This window comes from Chamaea fasciata, unplaced genomic scaffold (genome assembly GCF_029207755.1).
Source record: "Chamaea fasciata isolate MVZ Bird 193981 ecotype frontalis unplaced genomic scaffold, bChaFas1.0.hap1 SCAF_9, whole genome shotgun sequence".
Lineage (NCBI taxonomy): Eukaryota > Metazoa > Chordata > Aves > Passeriformes > Sylviidae > Chamaea > Chamaea fasciata.
In genome coordinates this window covers 34,568,876-34,596,547 of record NW_027094094.1, presented here as the reverse complement: position 1 = coordinate 34,596,547, position 27,672 = coordinate 34,568,876, and the positions used below count along the sequence as shown (strand labels likewise).

The 27,672-nt window shown below is 41.2% G+C and overlaps 1 protein-coding gene and 1 non-coding gene across 9 annotated transcripts; both read right to left on the bottom strand.

The window, feature by feature from the left end:
* Window positions 1-134: 134 nt before the first annotated feature.
* CCAR1 (cell division cycle and apoptosis regulator 1) lies at window positions 135-27,672 on the bottom strand. 8 transcript variants are annotated; one of them, XM_066191853.1, is made up of 25 exons: window positions 27,561-27,672; window positions 20,907-21,157; window positions 20,365-20,409; window positions 19,654-19,686; window positions 18,485-18,678; window positions 17,848-17,962; window positions 17,578-17,767; window positions 16,339-16,471; window positions 15,876-16,037; window positions 15,210-15,435; window positions 14,219-14,332; window positions 13,364-13,530; window positions 12,416-12,626; window positions 11,528-11,611; window positions 10,764-10,949; window positions 9,296-9,487; window positions 8,728-8,961; window positions 8,289-8,400; window positions 7,988-8,029; window positions 6,544-6,626; window positions 5,963-6,109; window positions 5,439-5,559; window positions 4,725-4,910; window positions 4,232-4,437; window positions 135-3,627 (listed from the first exon to the last, which is right to left on the bottom strand). In XM_066191853.1, exons 1-25 carry the CDS (start codon window positions 27,631-27,633, stop codon window positions 3,568-3,570), a joined length of 3,567 nt encoding a protein of 1,188 aa, XP_066047950.1. In that variant the 5' UTR covers window positions 27,634-27,672; the 3' UTR covers window positions 135-3,567. The 8 variants fall into 8 exon arrangements, with proteins under 8 accessions (XP_066047950.1, XP_066047952.1, XP_066047953.1 ...); XM_066191855.1 differs by having other exon boundaries at window positions 20,985-21,157; window positions 27,561-27,670; XM_066191856.1 differs by having other exon boundaries at window positions 19,654-19,680; window positions 20,985-21,157; window positions 27,561-27,670.
* LOC136294294 (small nucleolar RNA SNORD98) lies at window positions 13,682-13,745 on the bottom strand. Its single transcript, XR_010722357.1, has one exon. It is a non-coding gene; the product is annotated as a small nucleolar RNA SNORD98 (small nucleolar RNA).

The following is a 27,672-nucleotide window of genomic DNA, read 5'->3' as shown; positions in this document are numbered from 1 at the left end:
TCTGCTTTCTGGAAGATACCAGTTTAAGTGTATGCTACCTACACATTTCGCAATCTATTGCAGGCTGCAAGACTCAAGTCACTCAAAATGAGTTATTTCATCTTTTATATTTTAAAATATAAACTGCACTGAACAAATGCATTCAAGGTAAGAACCTGACCGGGATACACGAACAGTACAGAAAAGCAAGAGAAAAAACACATTTTGTGCACATTCCTGACAAAATTATCAGTGAAAGTTAACTGTTACATAATTCCAAACATATTCACACGGCACATTACTTGGCAGAAAGATGGACTGGAGGCCATTCCTCTCCCTCAAAGCAGTGAAGCATTGAAAAAGAAGTTACGTTAAAGGACTAGGCATTATAATATTAGATACTGAAAGAACTCAACTGTAAAAGCTGGATCTGTGGAAACCCCCAGACACCAGAAACAGAATCCCAATTTCTCCATGGTAGACTCAGGGCATTCCAGACTGAGGCAGAGGACATGGGACAAAGCAACAACTGGGAAGTCATTCTGGAATCCAGGAGTCCTGCAGCAGTGCCTGGGCACTATGGGCACAGGCATCAAGCACTGGGTGAGTCAAGAAAACCCTGGGTGTCTTCATTGTGGCACATCACGCAGCAGTGCTGGCAGCAGCCCCATCTTCTGCATGCAATCCTCAACACTACAGAAAGCTGGCAAAACCTCACCCTTGCCACTGTTTCCATGCAGCAATTAAACTACAGACTTGGGTCTTTTCAATGCCCTAGCAAAACCAAAGGGACCTCAAGAGAGCCTGTGTTATTCTAGGTCAGTTTGCATGCATGTAGCACTTGGATCTTTCTTCCCAGCCTCATTCACAGACAGCCAGGGGGCTAAATATAATTCTGTAAGGGTCAAACTTATTAATTTGCCCTCATAAGACAAAAGAACAAAGGGGAGGGAAATAAATCTATAAACTGAGATCAGATTCCATTTACGGCCCTGCTGTAGCAGAGCTTTCTCTACAGAACAAAGCAGTCCAATATTTACTACTTTCTATAGAGCATCTGTGATGATTTAAGGAGTCCAAAGAAGTGGTATGCCAAGGCTCACTTTTAGCAGCCTTTTGCCAGTACCTGGGACATAACAAATTACTCAGAAGTGCCAAGACCATAATAAGGTGGGAAATGTGGACATGAGACACAAAAACTGTCCATAAATCAAAACAGACAAAAGATTGGTTCTCCAAACCTCCATTACTGATACTCTAATCAGTTTTCCTAAGAATTAGTTACATTTCTAGGAATAATACTAAGAAGTGTTAGCTAATCCACAGCATCAGTGTGGGTCATATACAGAACCTTGTGCTGTTTGGTCCAGCGAGTCAGAGTCTGTAGGAGGTGCCTGTTCTTCCTCAGATTATTTGTGCTTCAGGAGACTGGTCAAACTCTGTGTACGTTGTAAAACTTTTCCTTGTGTTTTTTTTTTTCCCTTTATTCTTTACCCATTTAATTTCCTTTCCAACATAAATGCAGACTGTACATAGTATCTGAAACACTATTACATCAAAGCAATATAAAGAAAGATTACAGTCATTCTAACAAATACTTTTTTCTTAAATATTGTAAAAATCTGTATCACTCTAGCAACTGTCTCACAGGGGCCCTCACTGAAGAACGAGATGAGGAGGCCTGCTTGTTTTAACAACTGCTTTCAGCTCAGCAGTTTAAGGTAAAAATACCCAAGCAAAATATTTCAGACGTTTCAGTGTGCCTAAAATGTCGTTATCTTAAATTCTAGACTCATTTTCTTGTAGGTTCACGCATACTGCTGAAATTCGGGAACCAAGTATTTCAGATGCACTTCTTTCAAGTCCATTTACATAAATGGTGCTCAACATCAAAAATTAAACATGCTGTCAACAATCTGTACAAAGGTAAAGGTGAAAAATATATTTTGATTACAAAAGAATTTAACACCATCTGTACACCACAGATAATGCTTTTCATAAGATAAATTTATCACCAACCTCATTCAATCATTCTGAGATGTTCTCTCCCCATTTCTAAAACATGTATTTTCTGTGTACTTATATACAATTAGTTTTTTTATAGTATTTCCTACTTGACTGTGAACAGTTCAGGTATTATACAATGACTCAAATGAGATGAATGAGGGGGAAGCTTATGCATGTTACTTTAATGAAAGATATTTCACTTGTCCAGCTCCAAAAGAGCCAAGAAAGGTAAGTGATGAAAGCACCAGCTTAGACTCTTTTGAACATAAATTCAGGCATTTTAATGTGTTTCTCGTTAAAGCTACATGAGTTTCCATGTAGTTTATTCATACATATTATGGCACTTGGACTTTCCTAACAGGTATTTAGTTACCTAGGACATCTAGGCTAAAAAAGAAAACCTTTGCTAAAATGAACCATTTCTGTAAGAAAACACTTCTGTCCCAACTTTCAAACCCTTTTAATTTTCCTGAAAGTTGCACCGAAACACAACTGTTGATCCCTCACATTCTTTGAGTAAAGTTGTCTTGGACAAGGAAGTCGCATTAACTTATGACTTTTGATCTCTAGTGATTTGTGAACTCAAAGAGAGGCCATCTTACCCATTCTCAACAAACCAAGTTGTGTCCCGCTCCTTTGTAATTACAATATGCAGTATAGATACTTGGGGATCCATTTTTTCGTTGGACTAGTCTTAGCAGTAATCACACACTTTGTCAGTCCCCATTTAACCAAGATGTTTACACTGGCAGCTCTTTCTCCACGTAAGGCATTATTCTGACATCTCCTGGCCTGGTATTCAATCGTATGTCTTAATATACTGCACTTGTTATTAAAAAGGAATAGATATATTAATCCAAAGATAAGAACAATTTAACGAACACAAATGACACACATTTAAAACAGGCCCATGAAAATTCACATAAATCTCACAACTCTACCAGTATTTTGGCAGGTTTCTATTGCTTTCTGAACTCATCCAAACTACTGTATATCACAAGGCTTTAATACAAGCAGCTTTGGGGAAGAAAATTATATTTGGAAGGGAAAAAAAGTTGTGACAAGTGAAAACAAAACAAAACAAAAAAAATCCAAGAAGCTTTTTTTTTAAAAAAAAAACCTTTACTTGTAAAATTAAGCAGCATGCTATTTTGTGATTTATATTTGAATTTAAAAAGACTAATTAGACCGAAATAAAGACAAAAAAACCCTAAAAATGGCAAGTCTATAAATAATGAAAATTTTGATTTCACTAGACTTCAATGAAAAACATTTGGTAATTAAATACTTGCTACTGTTCATTACGTTGATGAACTTTATTAGGGTTAAAACTGTAACAAAGTTCATCCTAAAACTTTTCGCAATGCAAAATTATTTTCACTCGAGGAGTGTCTCAAATTGAATGCTAAGAATTACAAGCAATCTTCTGGAGCAGACACTCACATTCATAAAACTTTATACATCTTTTGGAACTAAGATATTTATACTACTAAAATCAAACATGCATCACTTCCCATACATTCTGGTATCATGATTTATATTACATTATGTAACACCATTCTTCTAGACAGCAGCAGTTTATCATACGTTTGCTCCGTTTTCTTTGGATTTCTGATCTTTATCTTCGTTCTTCACAATGTCCTTTAAAAGGAAAAAGGGAGAGGATGAGAGGAATCGTAGAAGCTGTATTTCTCCCATGAACTGTAAAGCAGCATGAGACACAGACACTGTTTGTATCTTTAAAATACTATGTGACCTGGTATCCTACTCAGTTTAGTCATAACCAATTCCAGTATCTTCATGAAGAACTGGGGGGTGGAAGTGCTCTGGAGCTTATCTCTTTTGCTTAAAACTCATTTTACTGAGGTACTCCCACATACTGAAATGGCTGAATTCTGCCTTGAAAAGGTACTCTTGACCAGTCAAACAGAGGAGCAGATTTGGACTGCTGGGGATGGACAAGATCAGGACAGGAAAACATTCAGACAGTTTGAGATCTACGTTAGTATTTATACCTTTTTAAAAACATTGAAGTCAGAAATATATGTTGCAGGTTAAGAAAAACCCACATTTAACTTGCTACCTTTAAAAAAATCAATTAAACACTAGGCTTCTCTCTCTCTCTGAAGACACTGCTGCCCTGAATTCATGTCAAAACTGTTTTTATATTGAAGTGTCTGTTCCAAGAATTAGTCTAAAGAAGTCTGCCTACAATAATAAACAAATGGAATTAAACAATTCTAACCTGTTTGAGAACACTCTGTATTTCATCCATAACAGTAGCTAAATTTTTGATTGTCTTATTCAGCTGACCCTCAAATTGCAATTTTTTATCATCTGAGGTCTTCAGATTTTCTTGCAGTTGGCCAAGGTCCTTTTTTACGTCTTTTAGCTCCGCAGATAGACTTTTGTTAGAATTCTCCAGTTGTAGTATAGTTTTTTCATCCTCATCTTAGGAAGGGAAGAAACGAAAATGTCAAATCACTTCCAATGCTCTGTGTACTTTGCATCTTAATATTCTATTTATATGCAACATAAATAATAACACTAATTTTTAAAGAACATTAAAAACTGGATTGAATTACTATTTAATAACACTTAATTCTGACTACATTTAAAGTCTTGCATTCAACTCGAATAAAATTTAGATCCCAAATATTACCCAAATTGATTTATCTACTTTAAAAGTCTCAGTGCCTTGCACCCCTGTAAGCACTGCCTTCAAAGTAACATCCCACCTGTTTTTTCTTCTAGTAGCTGCAGCTTTTGCTCTATCTCTGCCCGCACCCTTTCACTCTTCTCCAGCTTCTGTAGAAGGCTCCCCACATCCACCATGGCCCCGTTGTACACAATGAGCCCAACGTTCTCCTCCACGGCCTTGGACTCCTGCTTCACAGCGGGCGACGGCAGCAGCAGCCGGTTTCCTGCATGGGAGGCAGCAGCAACAGGAAATAATTGCCCTGTCAACCTCAGAAACGTCTTCAGAGAACAAATACAGACCCAAGCTTGCAGCTCTGTCCCTCGCATTTCCCTCCTTCCCCTGACACCAATTCTCCCCCCCCCCGCCAAAAAGCAGCATTCTCCTTCAAGACATCATTCTATGTCTCTTTCCTGCAGGAATTTGTCTTCAAAGCTCAGGCTCTATTCTGCTACCTGCAGCTCTGAGCCTCCTGACTTCAAAACTAATAATGAGAAATTATGTTCATCAATACAGAACATTAACCTCTGTTCTCTTTCCTGTTCCAAGATACTAAGATTTATCCTAAAGTTGCAAGATTATGTGTTGGAAGCACATAAAACCCTGTTACTTTTGAACTGCCAAAGATTTACTTTTCCAAACTAGCTCAATTAGTTTCTTCAAGAAATCAAGTTCCTCAGAACTCTCATTATAATTCACATGGAAATAACTCTCTGGAAATTTGTGGCAAAAAAAACCCCCACAAAAAACCCACCTAACATATCTTCCTGTAGCTCGTCAGACTCTTCGTGGTTTTCTTCATCTTTAGAAGTATCTGTTAGTCTTCTGTAAAAGCAAGATTCTCGAAGCACTACTTTATTAAGCAGCTTCTTGACCTACAACACAGCCATGGGAAGAAATAACAGCTTTATTTAATACCCAGACATCCTGTTACCTAAACAAGAATAGTTTAGCTTGGAAAACTTACAAGAAATTCCATCACTTTTTGAACTTTAACATATTAGGGCTTAAAATGCAAACAAACCAGGAAAAAAATAAATACAATTTTGAGACAAAAGCTACATATAGATTACAGGCATATTAGAAGCTGCAGACTTCACCTTTTCACTCCACGACAATTTACAAAAGATTAAACTAGTACTTCATTGTAGATATGAAGTGGCTGCATAAAAATAAGAGATCGGGTATGTAAGCAAAGCCTTTAGAAGCTAAATTACATTTCTCCCACTTAAAAACATTCCTGTAACATTTTCAAAGTGTTTTAGTAGTATACAAAACCTGAGCACGTGACAGGTGAAGTCCAAGAGTGTACAGGATCTCCTCCATGTCCTTCTCCAGAAGGTATCCACAATGACTTTGATCAAAGTAAACAAAAGCCATCAGGAGATCCCTGTTAACAGTGACCATCTGCGTCTTGTCCTTCTCCTACAGAAAATTGATTATGGGGTCATCAGGGAGTTAAATTATCATTCCAAAATACACCAACTTCTCACTTAGCAAGTTTTTTCTCTGTTCATTTTATTGTTACTTTCAGTCAAGTAATTAATATTACTGGCATTTACCTACTTAGATCACATTATTTAAGACTAATTTAAGCTATATAAGACAAGTAATCTTTCAATATTTAAAAGAAATGGATAGTAATAGCTGGCAGACATATTTTCCTTTTGTTCATGCTAGTATGTAAAAAACGGTCAGAATTAATCTAATTCTAAAATAGGAAACATCCCTTCTGCCCTCAATCACTTACTTAACAGCTGTTTTCAAAGGGAAAACAGGTTCTATCAAAAATAAAGCTAAGCTGTAATAAGGACATCTCTAACAAGGTCTATGCAGTTGTTAAGAAAGGTGTTAATTACTTTATCTTTAGACGCCCGCTCTTTACAATGCTTATTTCCCTCTCTTCTGTCTTCCCGTTTGTTCATTTCCTCCTCATCCCGGTCTACAAAAAAGAAAGATAATTCAACGTATCCACAGCAAACCATTATATAACCAGTGCCAGAATACATGTGGCCACTAGAAAAGTCCACATAAACCCCCAAACATCTGCAATATACTTCCCTGAAAATAAAAAATGCATTGACGTGAGCCCTGTTAAATTCTGATTTTTCTCTTGTCTTATTTTAACATAAGCCATTTATAATTTTTTTCCCTGAGTTTGTTTCACATGTAGGACAGAAGAGCTGAAACAAATGCTAACTAGGCCAAAATGAGTTCTGCCAACACCTCCATCTATTTAAGTGGTGTGCAGGAAATTACCACGATTCTCCCTAATGAGGCTTGGCAGACTCTCCACTCGGCTATGGTTATTCCTATTCAAATGCAGTATTATTTACTCTCACATATTTCATCTAATAAAACCCATATACACTAAGTATTTAAAACCACGTGTTTATACTCATGTTGAGTGAGAGATTACTCGTCCCATGACTTAGATTCTCCAGGAAGTTACAGATCACATCACCTATCAGATGTGAGTGACAAATGGCAGGTTTTTTGTCAAAGGTAGGCAGTATGGGAAAACGAGACTGAAAGAGAGGGACGAGACAACTGCTGGGACGGATTATGGCAGACACCTCTGTACCTCATGTGCAAGTCTTGGATCAGAGAACCACGTGCCAAGTTCAGCTTTAAGCTCACCTTCCTTGTGAGGCAAACTTTGGAAAAAACTATGGATTACAACACTTGGCTAGTATGACCAACCCTTTTCTGAGAACCAATCACTTTCTCCTGCACCTCCATGGCTTGTTGGGTTTTCTCAGCAACTCTTGACTGGGAATGGCACAAGGACAGATTATGGGAAGCAGCAGCACTTGTACAGAACAGACAAGCCCAGGCCTCCCCTTACAGACAAATTATAAGCGAACAGGAGTTATTCTGGAAACCACAGATTAGCATCGGTTTTTTAAGGCTGGTGCAGTACTCTGCCAAAAATGCAACTGAAAATGCTGGGACTGCAATATCCACACAGTTCAAACCCACATCTCTAGCAAAACCTCTCGGCAGAAAGACAAATACCCCAAAGCACAACGCAAAAAGCAGGCACGATTGTTTTACACCTTTCCGAATCTCTGAGCAGGAAAAGAGCTGCTGCCGTTGCCTGCAAAGTCCTCCAGACCTTTTCCATATTTCTTCAGGCTAACGCAACTCCACCCAAACAAAAACCAATTTCTTGTAACAGGGGCTAAAGAGCACCCACACTAGATTCTGTCCTAGCAAAACCAGGATGACATTCCAGAACTGAGGATTAGGAAGTTAGGCACGTAAAAGTGGCTTGGTTTTTCAGAGGTGCTGAATACTCACATCTCCTACTGACTTCAATGGGAGTTGCGAGTGGTCTGCATTCTGAAAAAAATAAAACCACTTCTATATGCATGCCTTACTTAGAGCACCACAGCTAGTTCATGTTAACTACGTCCATACAATGCCTAGCTTAAAGGTACTTACATTTTAAGCAGAACCGGTCAGAATTACTAAAATAAATTAGTTTAATAGCGCAATTTTAAATTGTCTAGTTCCAATGTGTTCTCCAGCCTGAAAGAACATAATTAGTGATGATAAAAAAAAATTTGTGAAAGGTCGCAAAATTCATAGTTCAAGATACCTTCATCCTCATCTTCAGCATCTTCCGCCTCCATTGGATCGTATTCTTCTTGATTATTGTCATCTTCAGTTTCTTCTTCATCTTTAGAATCATCTTTCCTTTTATCTTCCCTCTGTAACAAAAGTTCCTTAATATTTATCTAGTCAGAATCAAAAACCAGCACAGTAAAAGATCCTTACTACTAGTCAGTCAAAATTTGCCTACATTTATGCTTAGTCACCTAAGAACAGAGATAAAAAAGTGATACAGCTGAATGTTAAAATATTCCCAATACACCTGCAAAATTTTTAAACTACTGAATATAACTGAGGCATATTTAAAGAGATCAAAAAGTCAAATCAATTAACTAACATTACAAGAGCTGAGTATTTGAAAGCAATAATGTAAAATTGAAATAGAAACACTTTAGTATTGATCCAGACAGGTTAGAACTGCATACCTTCTTTTCATCTCTCTCTTCTTTTTTATCTTTATCATCTCCAGATTTTCTTCTCTTAGGTTTTGGATCATCCGTTTCATCATCTTTTTCTTCTTTTTTTTCTTTTCTCTCATCTTTTTTGCTTTTCTTGTCCTTTTTGTCCTCTCTCTCCGGGAGAGAAATCAACGCTTTGTAAATTCTGACACCAAAATCTCTCTGAAGCATTTCATTGAAGAGTTCTGCAAACAACGATACCTGCACATAAAGAAGTGTAAAAAGGTTTTTAAATTATGTATTAAAAATGTATATAATTATGATAAAATCACTATGAGGTGCCATCTTAGCAACTTTCATCATATCAGAATTTTATGGAGCGTCAAGATTTCTTACTATCTGCTTTGAATATGGAATCCTAAAACACCTGCACAGATTCCATTCCATATCCAAAAACCTGTGTGTTCCTCTGGATACCGTGCGGTGACTATATTGCTGTTGTGCCATGTACCAGAGAGTGGCAACTGGTAAACTTTCACATGAAAAGGAAAAAGAAACAACAGCTAACTGCAAGAAAGAGGCACCACTGAGTTACCTCAAAGGAATGTTCTTTATTATCTTCTAATCTATAGTCCAGAAGAACACTCAGAGACATAATGCTGCAGTCAAACTTGCCACTCTTTGCTGCCCAGTTTGGGTGCACGATGATGGCCGGCTCATCCGGCAGGATGTAGCGTCGCTCCCGCCGCTGACGTTCCAGCTCCTCTTGACGTTTTCTTTCCTCTTCCTGCAAAGGGACAAAAAACAAACATGGAGCATACATATTCCAAAGCTAAAGTTTCAGCCTCTCCAGTAGTTTTTAGGACTCACTGCTCTGAGGAAAGCAAAGAAAAGCCTAAACTGCAGAAAGCGACACACAGCTGTTAGCAGTACAGCGAGCTGTTTACTCCTTACAAAGGAAGAGAAAGGCTTCAGACATCATCTCTCCAAAGATACCCGACACAGCTTTAACAAGAACCAGACGACAGTTTACTTAACTCTTGATTATGGGAAATGCAACCTCTATATTTAGACCTGAAGCAAATGAAGCGGGGTTACAGAAGGTAAAATGCCACCATTTTACTGATTGCCGAGAGACAAACACTCAAGTCTCCTGACTACAGAACAAGTCATGGCAGAGCTTGTGCTGTATAAAAAGCCAGCACGATCACAGCTCCCCTGCAATCCTAAAGAAAGCTGGGGCGAGAAACTCAAGCTAGTTGAACCCCATCCAAGCTGTGGGAGAACTCAGCAGCAGCTGACAGAATTAGCAAGCACATGGCCTTTCCTCCCTCAACAAGGCTTACAGAAATATATAAAAATATAAAACTTCCCATCACCCCATATAGGTAAGCAGGTAACACACAAAAAGGCAGGTTTAAAAGCAATTAAAGCACAAGCCATACTCCAGACACTTCTGCCCCTTTTCTGTGGCTGAGCTTTGGCCTTACTGCACGGATTTTGTTTATCTTTGTGAAATAGCAAACCAGACTGAGCACTGCGACTACCAACTGCGAGAAACCCCAACAGACAGCAAGTATATCCAAAAGCAAAAATTAAAGCTTCATATAAGGGAAAACAAACCCAAGTAAACCACCTGCCACATGAAGAAGCTGGACTGTGAGGCACAGAGGCCAACAGAAGTAAGCAACTGCTTTTCATGTAGGTTTAAGGAGTTCTGGTATTGTTAAGTGCGTTCACTCATCTTGGGCATAGTCTTTCTCAGGAGGCTGGGATTCATTTTTCCTTACATTTAAGGTCAAACACTAACTCAGACGCCCTTAGTGCAGTTGCACATTTGAGCTGATTTGGGTGATACAAAGTAATTCAAACTGGCCAAGATTTCTTCCCAATTCAGCAGCTCAAGGTACAGCAAGAGTTCCCAGTACAGTCACCTGAGAGCAACAAAATCCCAGCGCAAGTAGACACATGCCTTTACTTTTTATGCTTATACATATTTATACAAATGTTTCATATATTTAATATACACTTGGGACTTAAACCACGTATGTCCGAATCCTAACCTCTTTATCATCTTCAGATTTCCTATCCTCCTCCTCTTCCTCTTCTTTCTCTGACTTCTCGAGCTCCTTTTGCTCTTCTTTTTGTTCCTCTACTTTTAGCTGCTTTGTCAGTCGAGCTATCAGCTGAGATTTCAGTCCCTTAGAGCTAAGGGTTCGACTTTCTAATTCTTTGCGAAGGTCATTTACCTGGTAAATAAAAGCTTTGTGAGTGGTATCAAGCAGTGACATCACAAAACAGTTGATTAGTCAGGGAAAGTAAAAATCAGCAGCACTGAAAAGTCAACTGTATTTTTTAAACATGTGCTGAAAAACGCTAATAGTTGCTGATACAAAAAACGTACTACATTTAAAGTGATGTTTTCCACAAAAAACTCCTTTCGGAGGAACTTTTCACAGAGGCAGGGAAAGGATTTTGTCAGAGGAGAGTGGTTTATTATCACTGTTGCTTTTGAGGAAACTTTTTATTATGTCTTCTGACATAGTTCTAAAACTGTACAAAGCAGAACTCTCCTTTTCCAGTTGACGTATCATACGTGATATCCTTTAATTGTACAAAGTTCAGAGCAGATTCTATTGGCTGTATTCACTTACGACAACCAGGAGTCGTCCCTGCACACTGTGATAGCACATCTAGTACCCATAAATTCAGCAAAACGCTTCTGAAGGTTTTTTGCTCAGTTAAGGGAACAAACAGCTGCATTTCAGGGCATTTCTTTAGAAGTGAAAAAGCACAATGGAATCAGATTTAAAGAAGTGTTTGTTACCTTCATTGTTTTTGGATCCAGTTTAGACCAGTGTGTAGGCGTAGAGATCTCTTTAGCTTCCCCATCATCCTTCTCCTCTTCATCCTGACAAATAAAATTTAGAAATTATCATTCAGAAAGCTTGGAAGCATTTCAGTTATTTTTTAAATTCTGTTGCTGATCTGTGCAAGGTCACAACTGTTTCAGATAGTCTTCTCCTAAAGTTATTTAGACAAGTTCACACACACATTCTACCACTTTATAAATGATCACAGTGCCACTCAGCCAATACAAGCCAGATCTGTGGAACACAAAAGGGTGATAAGCAACACCACAAAGGATATTGGGGTTACACAGACACTGCTGGTCTCCGGTAACCACACACTGGGTTATCTTCCCCCACATTTTAAATCCCCCAAATTACTCTTTGTTCAGTCAGACCTTCCCTTATTCCAAGATGTTGATCAGCCACGTGGCCTGAAATTCAGATGTTTCAGACTAGTGTTTGTTCACTTTCAAATATCACAATTAGAACTGGCCACAAGAGAGAATTTAGGAATTTCAGAAAATGGCAAAATGTTTGAAGACAGCTATTCATAAACTGAATCTCACTCAACAACTGGTCCCAGATTCCAGCAACTACGTCTACAATAAAAAATTTTCTGCGCATCATAAGCACAATTTAATTCCGTTTGTGATATCAGCAAACACATTTAAAGTTAGTGAACTAGCTGAAATAAAAATAAAAAAGCAACATCCACTACACTGCTGAAAGCTGGTTTACCAGTCATTGTTACCAGTTATGTTCCTCCTGTGTATGTATGTTGTGTAGTATGTGGTGTGCATTTTGTGCCTGTGTTCCTGTGCCTGTGAGAAGCAGAAATAGAAAAAGGGATTAGCGTTCAGTGCCTGTTCTCCATCAGCCTCCTTGCGTTCACCCTGAAGCTTCTCGACCAGCTGCTGCTTGTATCCTCGGGAGAGGGTTTCCCACTCTGAGCGGGTGGGAAGGCAATGCCAAACATCCGGGAAAAATAAAACCACTGTCTCCACATGAGCTGGAACTGTACGCCCCTTGTGGGTCTCCTCAGGGCGATGGTAGCGAATCTCTGCAAAACGGTACCTGTTGCAAGGGAAGAAGCATGTTGGAAAAAAAATTCTACAATACATTTTAAAGAGCCTAGATCACTTGTAGCACATCAAGTAAAGAAATTTTGCTGCAAGACCTTGAGGTTTATCTAAAGAAAAAAATTATGGAAGCCATATTTTCTCTTTTGGCACACTTGTAGAAAGGTATCGCAACTGAAAAGGAGGAAAACCAACAGAACGCTTTTCACGCAATTTGCTGTTCAGCCCAAGTAGGTTTTATGTGCAAACAGAAGTTGCTGAAGAACTTCAAATTTAGCATACAATAGGCTTTCCTGGTATTAGTACAACTAAAGTGAGTGTTAACACAGGACAGAAACTCATCAAGAGAAAATATGGCTGTATAACAAACGGCTATTTATTTATAACAAAAGAACAATGAAATGAAGTTCTCTTGACGATCCTCTCCAGCTATGCACAAAATGAAAAATATTTTCAACACACATTCATTAAAAAAATTACAGTATAACATGTCAAAATAAACCCACAATTTTTAATTAGTTCTTAATGCAGTATTCAGCACAGTTGGCACCAATCAAGCTGATTACCAAACAGAACATCCTTTGAGTAGATTACCTGAACTACCAAGAGCAGTTGACAAAGGAAAAAAGGGGTTTCCAGTTTTTTTTTTTTTTTTTTTTTCTTTAAAAAAGTCCTGGCAACAGACAAGTATTTGCTTCTACAGTGCACTTGGCTTTGCAGCACAGTACTTACCATTGCGTGCACACACTTAAGTCAATCCCTGTAAGAGCCTTGCAACAACGAATTGCCGTCTTTATCAGCACCGAAGGGTCCTTTTCTGGATCAGGTCCATCCAGTGATGGGGACCAGTGTCCTCCAATAGCCATAGCTTCATCTTTGCCTTTCATACCCACTAAAAACTAGACAAAAAGAGTCTTCTGAATGTTCCCCTGCTGGGGGTAAAAAGTCATTTTCCCAAAGTGCAAAGAATATTTCATAGCACACACACTGAAATCCGTGAGTAAACCGTCAAATTATTTTGAAATCTGAAAATGAAAATCAGTCAAGAAAGAGTTCAGTTATTTTTTTCCACAGATTATTTCAGCAATGGAATAGGTTTAAAACATCATCACTCATTCTTGCTTTCAAGATTTTCCATCAGGTTTGTTTATTGGTATAGGCTTGTTCCTTTGCAATTAAAAGCCTTCCAACCCAAAAGACAGACGGTAACTTAAATGGTGTCTTAACTCTGATACACATTTATAGATGCACCTGCTTAGAAGTGACGAAGAAAAGCTATGAAAGGTGAGACCCACAAGAGCACCATACCTATAAATGGAAGTATTCCCATGTGCCATAAGTTAGAATTTAACTGGAAAACAAGTCTGTTGTCCTGAAATACCACAGCACTTACAGCTTGGTCAGTTTAATGGTTAAGGTTCACTTAAAAAATGGCTGCTAAACTGCTGCTTCGTGCGTACTCTCTTCACAGCTGAGCCCTTACAAAACAAGTACGTGGTTGTAAAGAGCAGCTAAGAAAGTCAAAAACGGTAAAGCTCTATAACCAACCTTTACTGCCAAAAGTGTCTGGCATTGAAGCATATTTACCTTTACAAGTCTAGCAGGATGCTGAAATCCATCACGAAGTTCTTGGGGGTCCTCAGCCAGAGCACATGACTTGTGGTAGAGATCTTCCATGCTAGGACTAGCCATCAACATCACCTGCGGTGCAAGTCAGAGCAGTCTGGTGAAGGTCTCGCTACGACTGATAAACAATGACCACAGCTTGCAAACACACACCAAAACTTCACAAGGCTGCTCTACACTCTAAACAGGAGTATGACAAAACAGGATGCTCCTTCTCTGTTCCTATGTTTTGAAGCTCAACCTTCCAAAATGGCAGCTCTTGCTCTGCACAAACAAGACTGAAAAACCAGGATGTCTGATACTTGAGCAAAGGCTTTACGTTTTTGTACACAGAAAGCGAGTAAGGTAAGTCTATCTTTATCAGAATGTCAAAATATGCTGCATCAAGGGCTGTATTCATGCATCAAAACGTTTTCTTAAAACCTGTTCCATTTGAAGTCTGCCATTAGAACAGGACTGAGATTTTTAGGGCAATCTATGTTAGAAGTATTACATGTCAAAGATCTCAATCTACTTCAAGCAAAACAATAAACATTGAGACGAATAGGAAAGAATGAAAGAAACTACCACTAAATAGAATAACACACCCTGCACAGAAAGTATCCTTGAAGGAATAAAAAGGACTCCATTAACTACTCAAAATGAATTGCCTAAGAAAGAATTTCCTTGAGACCTTACAGGAGCTGGTTTTCTTTCCTGTAATTACATCACTGCAACTGGGTGCAGAGAGTGGAACAGCCCTCTGTAAACGCAAGATTGAGCACAGCTCTAGTAACAGAAAAACAAACTGAATTTCAGTTGTGATTCTTTAAGCTCTACATCCCAGCTTTTTACTGAAAAGTTTAAAACTTATTCCCCTCAAATCACTGCCGAGTATTTTCAGTTCAGTTATACTCACTTTTGATTAAAAAAATTCGAATGAATAGTGATATCAGTGGAAAAGCATACGAACCTTAGCACTGTAAAGATGATCAGCATCAGGTGGATCAAGGACAGCAGCGTTCTTATCTATAGGATCTACTTCTCTATGCATTACATAGAAATTACAGTAGTTTCCCAGCTGAAATGGTCTAGACATAGGAAAAGCATCCACCCATGTAAACTGAGCATCAAAGAAATCGCTCGGGATATACAAGTTCTGGTAACGCCTCCTCAGCTCCATCATATCACAGCTACGGCTGAAAGACACAGCATTATTTGAAAGATACAGCAATAAAGAGCTATTAACAAAGTACATCTTAAAGAGGTATATTAATTGGCAATACAACCATTGTGTAGTTGATGCTGCATATATAAAATCTCAGGAACACTACATTTGAATGTCATGGATGGAGTTTAAAAACAAGTAGATACTAAACACACTTTCAATTCAGGTGTCTGTATGTTAGGGAATATTCATTAAACAATGCTACAAAGCTATTTTGCAATAGCATTCCAAAGTAACACAGAACTTCCAACAAGTTCATCATCCAAGGTTCCTAACCATTACGTATCTGACCCCTCATTAAAGTCAGACTCATCCTTCAACACCCACTTACACAAAGGCTGACACGGCTCACGGCAAGCCGTGCCCACGATTAAGCGAACTGTAGGCAAACATCTGGCACTATGAACATACCAGTCCAATGAAAACTTGGAGAACTGAACCGTGTAACGAGGAACGACCCGCCGGGGTCTCCGCGGTGACCTCTCCCTCTCCCGCCTGGGCGATCTCTCCCGGGAGCGTTTCCTCTGCGGAGATCTTTCCCGGGACCTGCGTCTCTCTCGGTCTCTTTCACGACTTAAAGAACACACACAAAATACAAGTATTAGTGCAGGCTGGGAACACAAAATGACTTCTAGCCAACAGAAGCCAGACCTGTCAGAGACAACTCAAAAAAGGGAAGAAGTTTCAGTACAGCCTCTTTACAAGAGAAACTGATTACACAACTCCTTACTCTCAGGTAGATAAGAACTCTTTCCTAATTCATAAGGGTAACGCTAGCAGTGGGTCTTGCTGACTCGCTCTGGAGCAAGCAGCTCAGCTCTTGGGTGAGAACAGGTCCGTATGGAATGCTTGGATCACGGTCTGGTCTACACACCTCCTGTCATCTTTTCGGTTTGGCATAGGGTCTCCACCTCGGTCATTCCTCCCAGAAAATCTGGATGGTGGGTCTAGCCTTCGAGCTGGCTGCGGCTGTGAAACCAGACGGACTGGGGGCTGCAACAAACCACCTGGAACAAAATGTAACAGCATCAATACAGAATAGGGGGCAGCGATCGACCCTTGGCAAACACCGCTGCTTACAGCTGCTTCACTTGTGTACATTTTCTAACCTAACTCTACAGTCAAATTTATCCACTATTAACACCCACTTAAAGAAACTGAGGAGACCTAAGCTTTTCTTCAGGGAGAAAAACTGACACACTAGTTAAGTGAAATTGGTTTAAAAGCATCTTCTTGAGATGGAAGCTAATATAACCTAAGCACATACGAGTCTGTCTGAATAAATAGGTAATCGTTTTCGAAAACTTAATTTAAGACAGATATACTACCTACTCATTGACTGAACGGAAACTGAAATCCCCACTTTAAGGCCATTCATACATAAAAATACCTGGCACCCTGAAAACTTATTTCTAAATCAATAAATCATACTGCTACATCAATCCCTCAGCACGTACTTTCTGTGTCTCAAGATATTCAACCAACTGATTCAGGTGGAACAAATGTTACTAAACACCAATGAACGACTAGGACTAATTAGCTCGTAGTAAGCATTTATGCAAAACAATTCTGCTTCGGTTCTTCTACCCTTGCTTTTACTGTGATAACACCAGTCCCATTATCGTCACTTCTATCACTGATTCCTCAGCCACGCAAAGTTCAAGAGGCTTCACAACCTTTGCATCACATTTGCCATGTTTGGCAGTGTTTCTTCTCTCAGATGCCAGCCTGGCTAACTGAAATGAATATGCAAAGAAATACCAGCTTTAACGATACAACTGCGAAACCTGACTGTGCGGAACACTGCAGAAGATGCTGAAGGACTGCACTGCTATTACTACTTTTAAGTCCCCAACTTGTCAGCAAAAGAACCAAAATGACATTGAATTCGCTTTCAGATTACAAAATCTTAACGTGAACAGGAGTCCACGGGGATTTCGCGAACCAGGTGTTTTCTGAGTTAGTGCAGGAAGACCTACTCAGTCTGAAAACTCAACAGAGTCCCCTCCATATGATTTCAGCTATTACTACAACCTTCTGATTAACAAGAAAATAACCATCACCCACTAAGCACCAGAGTGACCCCCGAGAAGGCGCGGCACTGAAGGAGCACCTTTCTGCTGTGGCTGCTGCAGCAGTGGCTGAGGCTGTGTCTGGAGCAGAGGTGTGATGGAAGCCGCCGAGATCTGTGCCTGCAGCAGGGACTGCGGCTGCGGCTGCGCCTGGACGCCGAAGGTCTGCTGAGCGATGGGCTGCAGGACGGCCGGCGGCGTCTTCAGCAGCGGCTGCGCCTGGCTCTGGTTCTGACGGCAAACACAGCCAGTCGGGAGAGAGCTTCGCCCACTGCCAGCCCGCGCCAGGGACACCGGGGAACCACGCCTACCTGGTTCGGGAGGGTCTGGATCCTCTGGGCGTTCCACTTGAATGGCATGTTAGGGTTGTAAGTAGCTTCCACCAAAACTCTGTCACCCACCTGAGGGGTCTTTCCTTTGACAGCACTGCAAACATTACAGAAAATGCACCTGAGTGTCTTTTTTGCACGTTACATTTAAAGATGGGAGAAAGTAGGCGAAGTTCATGAAAAAAAACTTACAGGAAGAGCATCTACCCCCAAATTCAGCATTAGTACTACCTGCTTCAGTTCAGGGTACGCACAGGAACTGAGTAATTCTGTCTTTGGCCCCAGGGCAAAAGTTCCCTTAACAGTACCAAGGTAAGACACGCAGAAAGCAGGTTTTGCCCTTTTAATCACGCACAAATTCTGCAATTTCCTATTACAAGGAGCTAATAACCTCTGGCTCTCCCAGTTTTGGGCTTTGTGTTAAAAAAAATTTCAAAAATTCACGTGAAGTACCTCAGGCTTAGCATCTATCAACCTCTCTGGCTTTCACTGTTGAAAGAAAACACCTCACTATTGCAGGGCCCATCAGCGGAGTCACACAATTAGCGTGCAATCATCTAAACCTCTGATGACCGAGAGCTGCCCAGAGTACATCCGCAGGTGAGTGTTCACAGCTTACCTAAGCTGAAAGAAGACATCTTCATCCACAAAGCCAAAAGTATCATGTAGCTTAGTGACCACCCCAGTGAAGACACGCTGCTTTTGTGGCTGGGTTTGCTGCTGGCTGGAGCGGGGCGCCGGGTAGGAGACAGTGATCTGTGCTGCCGGCTGGGGCGTGGACAGGCTGAGGCTGGTCGGGAGCGCGACTGCGGGCTGCAAGCAAAACAGAGCCAACTCTCAGTGCTGTAAGCAGCCGGCACACTGACAGGGAACAGGTCCTTTAGCCACGGAGACGGCAGTTGAAAACGACTACAGCACCCAGAACAGACATTTCCAGATGGTGGAAGCTTTTTGTACTTTTTGTCAGGTTGTTGGGTTTCTTTGACAATAACGTGTTTCTTACTTTGAATGAAGACTGGCTTTGTTTATCCTTTTTACCAAGAGTCAGCTCCCCCCAAAAATGCACCTTGTCCAGACAAAAACCATGAAGACTTCATTATTGCCTACAGGTAACCCATTCAGTGGGCCTGAAGTGGAGACAAATTCCCAACTTTGCAAGGAATAAATGCTTAAGAGGTCACTCTGCATTTATATCCCACCTGTAGAGTCAGAAGTCAGTAAAGGCTGAGGCCAACACAAACCCTTCCCTAACTCAACAGTTACTTGCCTTCTTACAAAAGCAGAACACAGTAAAATAATGAAATCAAGTCAAACATTTTTACCTTTTTAAAGCCTGTTTAAAAGTTCAAGTGAAAATGGAACTAGAGCAATTTGCGGTGCTTTAAATGGCTGCATGTTTTAAACCCATCCAGCTCAGCAAGATTCTTTTTAAACCTCTTTGTACACATCCTGTTAATACAGGAGGTTAAATTCCTTCACAAAGAAGAGAAAGATTTTCCCCATTTGTTATTTACTGCAAAACAACTGGACACTTGAAGTTCAAACAACAAAAAACTTAAAATATTATCAACACACATGTTCCCTTCAAGATTAAGGAAAAGTGGTTGCTATTAATTTTTGAAACCAAGGCTATGCATATTTTAACATCTGGATAAAATAAACCTGTACCAATAAAATGTCCATTCATATTAGTCCATTTTACAGATTAAAATACCGAGATGTCACAACTTTGCACTCTTACATTATCTGTGTTTGGGGATGAAGACCAAACAATAAAACCAAACTAACCTGAGTTAAAAGGGTCTGCTGAGGTTGCTGCAACTTAAAATAAATAAAGTTATAAATTAATTTTATATGCTTAAGGAAATTGTACAATTCTACGTCCTCTTTTACAAGTAAGAGTTTTTGCTTAATCTGAGTCAGTTCATAGTCCTTTAGGGTTTGGTCACTTCAGCAGTTTGCACATCTGTAACACTGTGCTTGTGGGGTTAATTTTAAGATTGTATAACCCAGGTTTACTCAGAAAGGAGAAACGCTAAACTTTTTTTAACTGAAAGTTAATAGCAACACACACAAAAAAAAATTGGCAGCTGGAACAGCTTAAGCATGTTATTCCCTTGTACTTTTATTCTTTTTTAAAAATCCTGTTGAGTTTGAAGGTCATAATAAAAATCCAAAAAGGAATGTTTTTGGACAGCATCTTTCCAGCAGTTAAAATACACGGCCCTGTTTGGAGCAAAGTTCAGCAGAGAATCATTTACACATGGAACAATATGTATTTTTAAAATTTCTTTTGGCATGAAGGTAGGCAGGTTTCCATTCTGCATGCATTTTTCCAAGTTTATGAACTTCAAGCTCTCTTTTGCTACACAAAATATTACTTAAGTTTCTTTAACAACTTCCCACATGAGGATGATTTTGGAGACAAATCCTACAAGACACACAACTGACATTATTTTTTAAGTTATTTGTGATGTACACAGTAAGAATCAGACAAACCTGTTGCTGTACACTATAGAGAGTCTGCTGAGGTTGTGAGTATTGCTGAAACAGATAAAAGCAAAATATCTCATAAACAGGAGAATTATTGCCACAATAACATCAAATATAAACTATCTGCTTAGCAAGTTCTAGATAAAAACATTTAACGCTTAACAATTTTAAGTAAAAAATAACCAGTAATATCAACATATATTATTCTGACAACAAATATTCTGAGCCTTTAGAGTGGGCCCCGATGTTCCCTTTCTAGCTAAAGTCAGCAATGTTTGTTAAGCCTGACACTTAGACAGTATTTAAGCCACATTATGAAATCATGCAAAATTCCATAAAGGCTATGTATAGCGATGGGAGATACTTGAGATTCTCAGTTTAGATGCATTAAAACTCATTCTCCCAAAGCGGCTAAACTCATTCTCCGTGGCTAAACATCAGCTCCTCCACAGCCCGAAATCCCACCTTGGCGGACTAATTCCACTACAGCCAGCTGCACACCCAACCCCCCCGCCCTCGATAAGACAGGTTCACGCTGCAATGTTCACCATTTTCCATTCTCCTTTCCTCCTGGGTCCTTTAGCTTTACGAAGTTCGGGGAGCGCCGGCCGCTGTGTGTGCTTTACCTGCTGCAGGGCGGCGGCCGCGGCTGCCGCCTGCTGCTGGAGCGCGGCGGTCTGCGTCAGCTGGTAGTTGGTGGGGGTCTGTGTGGTCAGCCCCGCGGCTGCCAGCGCCGTCTGCTGCGTGTAGATGGTCGGGGAGGCTCCCAGCAGAGAGGGCTGCTGCACGCCCAGGGCAGCTGTGGAGGGAGAGAGGGAGGGAGGGAAGGCGGCCGGTCAGCGCTGGCAGCGCCTCGGGCAGCCCGGCTCGCGCAGGACGCCGAGCGCCGCGCTCTACACCCGAGTCAAGCTCAGCAAGGAGATGAAAAAAGTTCCAGAATTCAAGATAAAGGATCATATCCCACTAGCTTCTCTTCTGAATTCATCTACCAATAGCAAACCACAGCAGAGGAACAGGGATCATTTCAGCTCCTTCTCTGGAGTTGCTCATGATTTTACAGCTCTGTAGTTGTCATCCCCAGCTGCACCCACTCCCCCTGTGTACTTTCTTGAAGATTTTCCAGGTTCCGCATGAGCCAAATAAAGACTGCTGCTCTGCTCTGCAGATTAATACATTTCATTCTATCTGAGGGCAAGAGAAAGCTTTACTGTGTAACAGCATCTCTGAAACAGAGGCTTATGGAACACGTCCTCTGAAATCTCACAAGTTTTTCCTTCACTCAGTGCTATCTTTGTCCCCTGTGAAGTGGGGGCTGCTGGAGAAGGAACAGCCTTGTTACAACAGAGAGTTTAATCAGTCCCCATGTATAAGGGGACTCAAGCTCTCAATAGGAAGGGTTTGTGCTCAACAGACTCAAACTGCCTAGAAGATTAGTTTATTTTATTGTCATGCCAGCTTTAAATTCACCACAGAACATAAGCAAATCACGAGGCACGACTATGCACAGGCTATGCCTCTGAACAAGGTATGCTCAAGATTTACAGATGGATCTTCTGGGTGACAAAGAGCCCTGCAAAATGCATATCTCAGCAAAAAACTGCAAATGTATCTGGAAACCTGCTCCCTCTATGGCAGGACTTTTTCAAAAAGTTATTGGCAGCTGCATGATCAAACATCACTTCATTAAACTATCAGTCTAGTTCACATGTTTGAATAAAACCAGAGACAAACTCGGCAGGGAAACACTGCCAGCAAAAACAGGTCAGCCAGCCATCTTCAGAACTGAGCAACATTCAAGATTAACATGGTTGTTCTCTCTTCCAAAGCCATCAAAGACACACAACAGAATGAGGAACAGATCTGCAGTATTCCTGCAGAGCTTGTGCTCTACTGTTCCTACTGATGCCAAATGAAGATTTCATTCCTGATCCAGGCATGGGGTAAAACACTGCCTGTAGCTGCAGATTGTAACCATAATGCTGCACCCTGCTCAACAGGTCCTGAACAATGTAATCCTTCCGACCACACTGCCCTTACCAGCAGAGTCTTTGCTGATGGCACTGACCATCTTATAATTTTGGAATGAAACAGGAAAGAAATACAAAAACAGCACAGAAAATAATTGCTATCACTATGATCTGTATCAAATATTGTCAAATAAGCATTCCAGGAAGTAACAGCATTTTAAAAGTGAAATCAAGCATTCCACAGTGTACAGCGTTAAATTAACTTCCCCTCTGGAAAATTCCAGAATTTGCATTTCTTTAGAAGCCAGCAAACAAAATTTGAGGCTTCTCTCATGACAGACCCTCCACTGTCTTAATCCTCTCGCCTTCTGCTTGATCACCAGCTTCAATTTGACAGTGCAGCTTGGACCATCCAGAAGAAAACCCTCAACTAGATTCTCACCGATGTCTCACATAACACGCCTTAGAGAGACCTCTAAATATAATGCAAAAGCTTTGCTGCTGCATCCTGGGACAACTCTCATTTTTCTTGGCTGCAATACTTTGCTGGCTCAGTCAAGGCAAATAACCAATGCATTCATCTTTCTCCTCTTACTGCCACATGCCACTTCCACATGAGCAGAAATTCCCATCAGTGCAGAAATTTGCTCCATGCTGTTACCTTTGAACATCCGTGACTATGCCAGCTACTGTCATTCAGTCCCAAGCTCTATCCTAATGTTGTTCCAACACAGGGGGATGAAGTCAGGAAGCATTACCAAAAGTAAATTTCACAAGTTTTCACCTACTTTTTGTACCGATGGTACCCACAAAAATGCTAACTCCCAAAACCAGATCTTGGGATTACTCAGCTCTTCAGTTTCACTACGACAATTTCCATTTCAGCATAGCCCAGAATTATCTCGAGCAATTCCCAGCCCATCCTAAGACGCTTATCTCAGTTTGTCAACTAAGGAAAAACAAGAATTTTTTTTTCCCCATCTGTACTGTCCCTTTTTGAGCATTTAATATTAACTGGGTATCTATTGTCTACAGCACTGCAGATCAACTTACTAAGAAAGGGCAAAGACAAAAGGCAGCCAAGATCCTCTCAAAGGATAACATCTGTAGTAACAAGTTTTTCAAAGCTGTATCTTGTTCCCACTGATTTGCCCCGAAATATTCCAGGACTTTCATCTGACTAACTTTGATCTGTGTACTCATCTTGGTCAAACAGGCTCCAATGAATTAGGCAAAATGAGTTTGCATTACCAGTTAAAAAGGAAAAGAAAAGAACGAGAACAAAAAGGAAAAATCACACGGAAAAACAAGAGATAGAGAATGAATCAGATTGAGTCTGGAACTGACATCTGACTGCCATATTATTATTACTGGCAACAAGCATCTGCAGTGGCAAACAATAGCTTCTTAGGATTTGTAATGATCTCACTAAGTACAGTGATGGAGAAGCCTTCCTTCAAATGCAGTGCAAACAACTCCCACTGGCACCAAAGACTGCATGGCACTGCCAGCTGAAAGGGCTCAGGCAGCAACTGGGGTCCTGGGCTGCAGCTCTGGGCTGGGTCACAGACGTTTCTGTTGCAATGAACACAAAGACACTATTCAGTAGTCCCTTTTCCTACTCCTAAACTCTAAAGATCTCTAAAAGTTGGGGAAACATATTCAAAATACATAGCTACATATGTCTCCTTGGTAAGTGACATAGGCTGATCAGAATGAGAGTAAAGGAGGACCCTGTGCAGGGCCTGGGACACTTCTCACAGCTCTCAAAAACTGCGAATTTGGATCCTTGGGCTTTCAAGTTTCTTTAAGCTTCACACACTTGTAACACAAACACCACACAGCCTACTCCAAAAATACTCCTCTTAACAGGCACACCAGGCTCGGCGTATTTGTCACGGGACATCTGTTTACAGCAAGCCAGCAAACTGCGCCCCAGCTACTCCTCAGTGAGCTGAGATTCCCCACGTGCTCACTCTGCTCTCACACACTGCTTTAGTCACCTCACCCTCACAGGGGCCACCGGCAACAAGAGGACGCTGAGCTCCGGGCACTCCAGCTCCCATCAGCTGCACCGTTCTTCACGCCAATGCAATTAAGTCTTGATACAGCAAAGATAACGCCACCCGTCAGGCAGAACACAGCAGAGTCAGGACACCCCCACCACTACAGCTCCGTAAAACCAGGCTTTCATCATAACCCTGAAAACAGCACAGGGCAGGCACCGTGACACAAACCAAAGAGGTGACAAAGAGGGAATTCTCCTCCGCAGGCGTTTCGGGAGTTTGCACACCATTATGCAAGTTAAAAGTAATTTTCTGTAGTAGGCATGATTTAATTTATGCCTCAACAATGCTTAACCAGCACGGCGGGGGCTTTATTCTGGTTTCAGTCTTGTGATGCACGAAAGCATGAGATGAGGAGTAGACAGAAATTCACCGTGTTACACGTAGGAGTTTCTCTCCACACATCGATCTTTGCTGGCACCTGGAATTGCCCATCTCTCTTCTAATACCACAGGCACAGAGATTAATTCATCAGCCCTCCCAAAGGGATCACAGAACCCTTCCTTACACAGCACGTCACCCTACAACCAGCGTGTCACACCTTAATAACTAAGAGCTGTAACTCGTTTAGTTACTTCTTCACCAGGGAAGGTCAAGATAGCATCCACATCAGCAATTCAAAAAAAAAATCCACCAAAAAATCCCTAAACCAAAACCACAAACCCCCAACGATGATTTTACCTATTTTACCTTTTTTGCAATTATCAAATTATCACTCACTTCTTCTGACAGCTTGAAAAAAACTATATGCTGCTTGTGTTACAAAGATCAAGATCTCCTTCCCTCACCCCCAAGCACCTCAAAGCTTTGGAGAAGAAACCTGATACTTGGATAAAAACAGCTGGCATGCATAAATATATATAACAGCTTTGGCCAACTCTCTGAAAGTGTGTTTTTAAAATGGGTTTATGAACACTGAGGTTCACAAGGGTAAGCCAATAGGCCCAATTTCTTGGGTGCAGTGAGGTGAGCAGCAGTTGAGGCTGCTCAGCACACCTGAGCGCTGACAGCACCTCTTCCTTAGGAGAACAGCCTCTCTGGAAGGTCACACCTTCAGAAAGAGGCAAGTTCAACCAGAAACACTGTTCTTCAGCTCCCAGCAGTGCCAAAGAGCACTGCTTGCCTTCCAAAAGATGCCTCCTGTGCTCTGTATTATAAATCAAAAGCGCCAATTAGAAAAGCAGGGGAACAAGTATGTCTTAAAACAGAAGCTGGGCAGAAGAATTCCAGGGACTGGATTTGACAGAGCACACAGGGAAGAAAGAGAATGCAGATGTGGTGACTGTATTGCAGCAGGAACGGGAAAGGAAAGCACAACGTGAAGAGGGCGCTAGGAACACGAAGGAATGTGGAGCTGGCACGGGAGGAAGGTAAAAGTGCAACCAAAGTCACATCTTTAATGGCTCTCATGCTTGAGCCAGGTGCTGCCGCGTCAGATGAACAGCTACAAATCCCTGCAGATCCTGTCCTCATGGAGCAGGGGAACAATCTCTCACCGCAACTGATGCTGACCAGTCCTATCCCAGTTACATCTGCACTTCATTTAATCTAAGGAGGCTCAGAAGTAGGCTGGCCCAGGCAGAGTCACGAGCATGAGAAAACGGGTAAGAGGCTGATGTACGCTCCATCCACCCCTCCTTCAGGGCCCCCTCCTGGTCCTACCTCAGCAAGCTCCAAGATGACTTGGCAGCTCCTCCCCTTGGGAGGTTTTGTGCAGCTTTCCCTCTGAAACAGGACATGGAGCTGGTCCTCCACCATTTTTGATGCGTTAGTTGTCACATCAGCCAACACATCAAGAACAGTGTGGCCCAGGTGCCGCCGTTCTTTGACTGCTGCAACACCTCCCTGAGTCTGACATGAGAACCAAAAGCAAAGTGTGTCTTTCCCACGCTCACAACCCTTTCCAGCTGTTAAGGATTTTCTTATGGAAGGAGATAGTGCCATTTGGGTAAGGGAAGTGTGAGCTATTCAGAGAAACAGTGAAAAACTGCCTGTGGGCAGCTGCAGAGGGACAGCAACAGCTTAGGTAGGGAATGGAGCAGAATGGGCATGGAGGAAGAGGAAAAGGCACACTGGCACAAAGTGCTGTGAAGCACATGGTGGGTGGTCACTCCCTGAGGATACACAGTGTGACTGCACCAGTGTCCATGGGAAAAACTGGAGACAGAGGATTCACTCTGGGAGAGAAAACTGAGTCAGGAGAGGAGAAAGACTCCTGCCCCTGACATGCACCCCCAGAGGAGGTCACACATTCCCAACCTTAGCTAGGCTGCCACACACAAAGCCATTGACAAGGGAGGTGTGACACTGAACCTCAGATCAAATCAGAGCAACTGCAGGGACCACGCATCCCGAGCCCTCTGAGTGCCACAGCTCTGCTGAAGTCTCCTCACAGTGCACAACTTAACTACAACATTTCACTAACTGTGTGTACTCAGGAAGAGCAAAAGGCTCTCCAGAACCCGAAATGGGAGCACCAAGTTCACCACGCATCGAGCCTCAAACCTTTTGTACTGTAAACCAACACGAAACAGAAGCCAGCTAGGTTTTTAAACAGTGGCTTGCAATTTATGAGGCTTCTCAGCTAAATCAAACTCTCCACCAGTATTAGGGCAACACCTCTGGTTATGGGGACCTTTACACTCTAATTTAGCATTAAAAAATAAATAACCCCCTTCTCACCCAAGTAACTTGAAACTTCAGAGAACTTTCCACTATGTGGATTATGTATATTCTAAAATAAAATAATTTTTAAACATTGATTCAGGCTATCCAGGAAATGAAACCCGGGAAGCACTTAAAAAATCCGTAATGCCTTACTAGAGCTGGTATTATTCAATCAAGAACATGTAATTTAATAAGAGATAATTTGATTTACACATCTTTGGAGATTAATAACTCGATACGTTATTTATTGACTGAAACAATCAATACAAATCCACCTGGGATTTTATTCCCACCCTTTAAGAAAACCAAATAACAAACAAAACCAACAGGCAGTATCAGGCAACGACTTTTAAAGTCCCTACTGTGGGAAAAAACTCCCGACTTAAACCACATAAACAGATCAGAAATAAAGTTAGCATCGTGCCACTCTGAAGCGCATACCCAAGTACGGAATCTCCAAATCTACAAGATGTCAGGGTTCAAACATTGAGTGTAAACTGACCTGGCTGAGACACCGCAGTGGCTGTAAACTGAGTAGCCCAAGGGGGATTTTTCTGTCCTCCAAACTGAGCCATGGCAGAAGGTAGAATCTCCTGAGTGTCTATCTTCCGTAA

Excerpts from the sequence above, each read along its gene's own strand:
- CCAR1 (XM_066191853.1), bottom strand. The coding sequence starts at position 27,633 with ATGGCTCAGTTTGGAGGACAGAAAAATCCCCCTTGGGCTACTCAGTTT. Across the intron at positions 5,560-5,962 it reads TTCACCTGTCACGTGCTCAG|GTCAAGAAGCTGCTTAATAA; the intron begins GTTTTGTATACT and ends GCTGTGTTGTAG. Across the intron at positions 4,438-4,724 it reads GCTACTAGAAGAAAAAACAG|ATGAGGATGAAAAAACTATA; the intron begins GTGGGATGTTAC and ends TCCCTTCCTAAG.